Source organism: Eretmochelys imbricata, chromosome 24 (genome assembly GCF_965152235.1).
Source record: "Eretmochelys imbricata isolate rEreImb1 chromosome 24, rEreImb1.hap1, whole genome shotgun sequence".
Taxonomy (NCBI): Eukaryota; Metazoa; Chordata; order Testudines; family Cheloniidae; genus Eretmochelys; species Eretmochelys imbricata.
In genome coordinates, this window is record NC_135595.1 from 11,285,646 (window position 1) to 11,292,462 (window position 6,817).

Sequence of the window (6,817 nt, forward strand, 5' to 3'; positions counted from 1 at the left end):
GTTTTTTTCCATGACTCTAGACTGCCCCACATTGGATGTTGTTCCGGGGGTGAGGGAAGCTCTTAGCTGTGCTAGTAGAAGAGCCAGCCCTGCAGGAAAGCACTCAACACCACAAACTTGGTGAGGCCACTTGTGGCTGAAGGCTGCAAGGGCATCTCACCAGGAGCCCCAGGGCTGCACCTAATCAGCCTGAAATGGAGAAGATTGCAGCCCCCCTGCAATTAGAACAAAGACAAGACCTGTGGAGAGCAAGAGGCCCAGCATACTGTGTTCTAGCATGGTCTGATGGTGCAGCATTGAGCATGCTGTCAGGAGCCATAGTGGATGGGTGGCAATGGAGGGTGAGTGGCCCTGGGTGCTAACGTTTGGGGGAGTAGAGGCTGTGCGCCGGCCCGTGGCCCTGGGTGCTAATGCTTGTGGGAGTGGATGGTGAGTGCCAGCCCATGGCCTGCCACTGATGCTAATGCTGGTAAATGAAAACTGAGGGGAGAATTTTTTTAGTTTTTTTAGTTTTATTTTTGTGTTGATTACAATGAACACACACGCTGGCCACATGGTACTGTCGAATCATCAGCATCGCTTGGGCTCCTTCAGAACCAATCACCCTCTTGCCAACCTGGGCATCAACCCTGGCTGGTTTTGTTCCCATGCTCAGGTTGAAAAGCGATTTGTGCATATGGGTGAATGTCCCTGTGAGGCAGCATCTTGGTCTGAGAGCCCCAACCTTGGGGCTCGACAGGCTGGGAAGTCGATTGTGTCACTGCTGGGTCAGTTGGGCTCACTCTTATGTGGGGGGAAGCTCCTACTCGCAAAGAAACTAGCTCACAAACAGGATTAAAAGTTGAGATTTACAGCTAGATGGAGGGAAAGGAAACACCACCAGCCTGGGGATGGAGGTGACTAGAACTGAAGAAAGTAAAGGGCCAGAAGGCTTGAAATGCTGAGCAAGATGTTTGTCCTTGGTCTCATTAGCGTTCGTGTCTTGGACATAGAATTTGCTTTGACCTTCAGTTGAATGTTTGCCCAAATCTTTCTTCAGGGCAGGACTGGGGTCTCGCTGACCCTTCCATCTTGGGCGACATGCTCCCGTTCCCCTCCGCTACCCTCCTTGACATCCTCTTCTGGGTCTCAGCTGCTTCGCTAGCCTTTGAACCAGGGCGGCCTGATGCCAATGCCTCAGGCGAGATGGCTCCCCTGGGATTGGCCTCCATTGACCCAGAACAACATAAAGCCACAAGCTCAGGTGAGCTGACTCCTTTGGCTTTAGCCTCCATTGACCCAGGTCGACTTCCAGCTGGGACTTCGGCAGAGATGGCTCGCCTGGGATTAGCCTCCCTTGAAGGAGGTCGGTTGGAAGCTGGGACTTTGGGTGAAGAGGTCTCTTTGATTCGAACATCCATGCAGCCAGGCTGGCGTGACAATGGGACTTCAGATGACACACTTCCTCTGTGCCAAGCCTCCTTTGAGCCTGGCTGGTGTGAACCTGAGATCTCTTGGGAGGAAGCTCCTTTGATTCGAACGTCCATGCAGCCAGGCTGGCGTGACAGTGGGACCTTGGGGGTGGTGGATCCTTTGCGATAAGCCTCCTCTTCAGGGGGCATTTTGGCTGAGCACCTGGGGCCCTGGGAGCCTCTGCCAGATGCCCGACTGTTCTTATTGGAAAGCTCCTTTGTGGTCTGTGTGTGTGATTCAGGCTCTTGGGGCTGTTTGGGGAGGAAGAGGTCATCAGTGCCAGGGAGGAGCATGCGAAGCCAGAGCAGGAGAGGGATGTGAAGAGCAGAGCTGGCACTATAGGCAAGCTCTTTACTGCCAGTTGGGCTCTTCACCTGGGCCCCCATGCAGAGAGAGGGTTTGCTGCAGTTCTTTCCCTGCCTGGGGTCTCCACGTTCCTAGAAGGTCCCTCCCCAGGCTGGGTGTAACCCCTTCCCTTCCGCAGTGCTGCTGCAGCAGGCTGTTTCCACTGACACCTGAGGATGAGCTGGTGCCGCTCAAGCACCGGCCAGGGACCATCTGCTTTCATCACTGACTCCAGCGGCACTGGAGACCTTACTGTCAGTGCTGCAAAGTTAACCCTTTAGAGATGTTAACTCATGGGATTCGGGCACTGGCCAGAATCCCATGAGTTCAAGAAGGGCTTCTGGCCGCTGGGAGAACTGGTCAGGCCTGACCTGCCTACCTCCTACCAGAAGCCCCTTCTTCCTGCCCTGGGCAGCATGTCCAACATGACCTACCTTCACCCGTCTATGGTTCCCAGCCCCTCCCTTGGGAGAGCAATGTGGACAGAGGTCCCCACCTGCTTGGGGCATGGGCTTCTGTGCAAGAGTGAGTTTGTCAGGTAAGCAAAGAGATGCCACTCAGCACTACCAGGAGCAGCTGGGGCAGGGGCATTTTTGCATTCTGGGCAGCTCCCACTCTGGGCAGCTGTGGTTTGTGAGCACCCCCTGCTGGCACAGCTGCAGGACTGCATGGGCACACGCCCTAAGCTGCCACGGCAGGGTGCACAATCAATGCTATACTGAACCCAGCAGCCCTGTCACACCGGCCAATGCAGCCCTACAAGCCAGCAGAGAAAACCCCCCAGCACCTACCCAATGGGAAAGGGACCAAACCAGGGGGGAGGAGAAGGTTCCACTCTCCAAATACCAGGAGCTGTCAGTTTCCAGAGCCTATGGCCATCGTGAGATGAGACCGAACCCTCAGCATTAGCCTCTGCTGTGCTAAGTACAGAGATTAGGGTTTTATTTGTGCATGTGGGTTGCAGATTGGGGGGTGGCAGCCCTTCAAGGTGCCTTCGCCATGCAGCTGAGTCAGCCCCTCCCCAGCACGGCACAGGCTGCCACGTTCAGGAGATTAAATACGCTCTGAAAGGATGGAGAAGAGGCTAGGAGAGTGTCCTTGAAATCTGCCCTCGGGACACACCCACCTGGCTTCATAAACCCCGGCCTTGGTATTTGGGGCACAGCTACTATTTGATGACTCGCCCAGCCCAGAGACCCAGACACCCTCATGTCAGTCAGGGCAGGCACAGATTAATACCAACAGTTATATACACTTGCAATTTCCTAGTGCCCATTGAGGAGGCCCACAAGCCCCCCCCTCCAATTCTGCTCTGCAAGAGTTCAACCCAAACCTCGGCAAACAGGTGTCTGGTGCCGCCTGCTCCCTGTAGGAAGGTGTGGCCCCTGCACGCAGGGCTCCCTACCTTGCCGGTGATCTGCGGGCGGAGGCCGTTGCAGGCGCTGGTCAGTGCGGTGGACTTGTGGATCCAGTTGGTGAGGTGTGAGGCTGCGGCAGCTGAGCGAGAGGTCAGGTTCAGTTTGGCCGGGGGGATCTTCAGTGGCATCTCCCAGGTTCCCATAAATGTTCCCCAGGGGGAAGCCTGCAGGGCAGGGGGAGATGGCTTTGGTCTTTGGCAGCAGAGCCCTGGGAACTTCTCTGTGAGACAGAGCAGCCCTGTCTGCACTGTCATCAAAGGACTGCTACAGCCATGTTTGAAGGGAGCTGAACCCAGCCAGCTGGCAGTGAGACCCCATTACCCAAAGCTTCCTGCCCCCAGAGGAAAATCGAGCCAGCAACAACCAGGTTCACGCACAATTGTAGCTTCCCTAGCTCTGGTTCTGAGGGGGGCAGGAACAACCCAGGAATCCAGCTGCTGCCTCCGGCTCCTCCGCACCAGTTTCCTAGGGTGACTAAATACTGGCACTGGCTAGCTGCACCCTCTCTGAGGGAGGCACAGCCTGAGCTTTCACCTTACCAGGCAGAGCTAGTGCCCCCAGGAGAGGGCTCTGCACAGCGGGTTGGATGCCCTGGGGAAGATGGGCTCTGTATAAAGCCAGCTGGTTTCCCAGCTCATGGTTAGAAAATATCTTCCCCACACAGAACTCCCTCAAACCGCGGCCAGGAAGGGCAAAATGCAGCAGCTTCTGCGATGGGGGCTCATGGGCACATCCTCATCTGTTTGTGACCATACCCCTCCCTGGGCCAGCACCAGCACTGAGTGCTAACGGGCAGGGGCCTTCAGGGTTAACTACTCAATGTGATTCAACAACGGGACATGAAGAAGAGGAGTCGTCACCATCTGATCACCCAGGGCTTGGGCACTGCTGCTCAGTTTAGTTCCCTCTAGCCTTCACAGTGCAGGTCTGATGTACCTGGAAGGGCTTAGATACGATGGTGATGGGCACCAGAGACAAGGCAGATAGTTACTTGCCCACTCGCAGGGCTCCCAACTCCAAACCCTGAAAACTGCTTAGGAAACAGGAGCCAAACAAAGCCCTGGCTGGGATGATTTAACTGGGAATTGGTCCTGCTTCGAGCAGGGGGTTGGACTAGATGACCTTCAGGGGTCCCTTCCAACCCTGATATTCTATGATTCTATGATTCAAACTAGTCCACTCACCTTTGAACGTGGCACTGCAGGGAGCAGGTGTCCTCGGTCATTGGCTACAAATTGGGTGTAGCCTTCCCGGGCAGAGGGGTGCTGAGGGCAGAAGGAAAACAACAGGGGTTAAAGTGTCCACATATAGGTAGAACAGAAATGGATGGACACAGCCACTCGGGCTGGTCTATGAGGGAGTGCCTGGGAGGGCAGCGGGAGTCCACCAGCCTGGCTGTCAGCACTGGGCAAACGGGGTTTCCCAGCTGCATGTGATCCAAACGTATAGGTCCCCAAACTGGCTGCCTGGCCCACTCTGGTCTGATCCCAGCACAGAGGCAAGTGGGAGACAGAGTCTGTCTCCAGATTACTCTGGCTCCATTGACACTATCTTATTGCCACACCACTCCATTGGGTTCCAATTCATGTTAGAGGAGCAGCCAGGAAGAACAGCAGAGGTGGCCAGTGGGGCACAGGCTCTGTTGTGAGATGGTGCAGCCACCCTTTCTGCACAGGTGAGGTACAGATGCAGCATAGCCAGGCCTGCATAGAGCTCTGGAACCCGACTCCATGAAAGGGAAGCAGAGGCAATGCAGGGTGAGGGCAGAGAGGTCCTACCTCCTTGTAGAGCTTGGGCAGGGTCCAGTTTTGCAAATTCTGTGCAGTGAAGGCATCCTCATACTGCAAAAGAGAGAGGGGGTAGGCCATTAAACAGAGCCAGAGAGCTCCACTGCCCACTGCAGGTACTCAGGGTATGCTTAAATAGCCTGGGATGGCTCATCCCCCAAACCTACCTCCTCCTCCCCTGCCAGAGGTCTCTCCAGCCCCTCCTGTTGCACTGACACCCTTGTGCCCTTAACAGCAGGGGGCAGGTGGTGAGGAGGGCTCACAAAACCCTATTCCTGCTTGGGATGCATGTGAGCCACCCTTGGGTCCTGTGAAGCAACCCAGAAGCACCAAGGTCGTGAGCTTCCAGTACAGCCCTGTGACCAGGCAGCCTGGCCTGGGGGAAGGAGCCCGGGGTGGGAGCCAGTCACGCGTTAGCTCGGAGCCAGGGACCCTGGACGCACCTGCACTGCGACCTCGGACAAGTTGCTTCCCACTGGGCCTTAGTTTCCTATGCTATAAAGGGGGTGAGCATGATTCCGAATTCCCGGCCATGGGTGGGTGGGGGGTAGGGCCAGGGAGAGCCCGCGAGGGGCCGGGGTCGGTAGGGACCCGCGCGGGGGGGGGGGGGGCGGGGTCGGTGGCGGCCCGCGGGGGTTTGGGGCAGGGGTCGGTGGGGACCCGCGGGGGGACGGGGTCAGTGGGGGGTCCCAGGGGGGTGCCCGCCCCCCGGCTCTCACCTGCCCCGCTTTGTAGTTCGTTGCCATGCCGCGTCCGGCAGCTTTCCGCTCTGTTTACACCTGTCTCCTAGCAACCACGCGGGGCAGACACCAACCAATGGGGAAACAGCGACCTGGGCCCGCCCCCGAATCCCACTAAGTCTCGCGTCACTATCCGAGAGCTGAGCCGTCCCTGTCGCCCCGCCCCACGTGACCTGCTCCGCCCCCTCCCTCCCCCCCCTCGCTGGGGCCCCCCGCATTGGCTCCTCCTCCCAGCTCAGGGCCCCGCGACAAGCGCCCCCCCGAGACCCCGCCCCCGTCTGACGGGCTGACTCCGCCTCCCGGCGCTGCCCGCCCCGCCCCGAGGCCCCCGGGCGCGTGGCGCGCGGAGAGGAGGGTCTGCGCGGGGCGGGCGGGGCCCGCTGCTCCCGCGGGGCGCCGTGAAAGCCGCTGTGTTTAGCTCCTTGTTGCTACTGCAGCGGCCTGCCCTGCCCAGACAGGGAGCCCAGAGGCCCCGTTTTATAGGGACAGTCCCGGCGCTCGGGGCTGTGTCTCGTAGAGGTGCCTCCCCGCGCTGACCTGTCACACGAGCTGTCTGGGCCCCCGAGTCTGGACCGGACACAGCAGCTGGCCCAGGGCTGAGTCTGCCCTGGCTCGGCCCTTGCCAGGGAATTGCACAGCCGCTGCCGAGCCCTGCCGCCATCCCGCTGCCCAGGCTGGGTTGACAGCGAAGGTCCGTCTGGTCCTCTCCAGCATGAGGCTGTGGCCCCCCAGGCGGGCAGAAGCACAGGCTCAGGCCTGCTGGGTGGGGAATCTGCTGGGCTGTTACCAGAGGCGCACAGCACCGCCCCTGTGCTCGTTACGCCAGGCTGCCACCTTGCCTGGCTGGTGTCATGGCCAGCTGGCAGTACCCATCAGAGAAGGGCTGGAATCGAGCCCTGCAACAGCTGGCCCCCAAGCCAGACAGCAGCAGGAGAGGGCAAGGGGCAGGACATACATCCAGTTGCTGCAGGAGAGCTGCATTTTCGGATGCAGACCAACAGTGACGCCCTGTGGCTAAGTGGGGCTAACCACAGCTGCGGGATTTCTGCCTCCCCTGCCCCAGCTGTCCAGTACT

The 6,817-nt window shown here is 58.6% G+C and overlaps 1 protein-coding gene across 2 annotated transcripts; it reads right to left on the reverse strand.

Moving 5' to 3' along the window:
• Nucleotides 1–543: 543 nt before the first annotated feature.
• CFAP126 (cilia and flagella associated protein 126) lies at nucleotides 544–6,402 on the reverse strand. Of its 2 annotated transcripts, XM_077841527.1 has the most exons (5): nucleotides 5,722–5,748; nucleotides 4,994–5,056; nucleotides 4,400–4,480; nucleotides 3,203–3,379; nucleotides 544–1,703 (listed from the first exon to the last, which is right to left on the reverse strand). In XM_077841527.1, the coding sequence occupies exons 1-5, from the start codon at nucleotides 5,746–5,748 to the stop codon at nucleotides 1,008–1,010; spliced, it is 1,044 nt and encodes a 347-aa protein (XP_077697653.1). In that variant the 3' UTR covers nucleotides 544–1,007. The 2 variants fall into 2 exon arrangements, 1 of the variants encoding a protein (XP_077697653.1); XR_013348699.1 differs by lacking the exons at nucleotides 544–1,703; nucleotides 3,203–3,379; nucleotides 5,722–5,748 and adding an exon at nucleotides 6,280–6,402 and having other exon boundaries at nucleotides 4,420–4,480.
• Nucleotides 6,403–6,817: the final 415 nt, after the last annotated feature.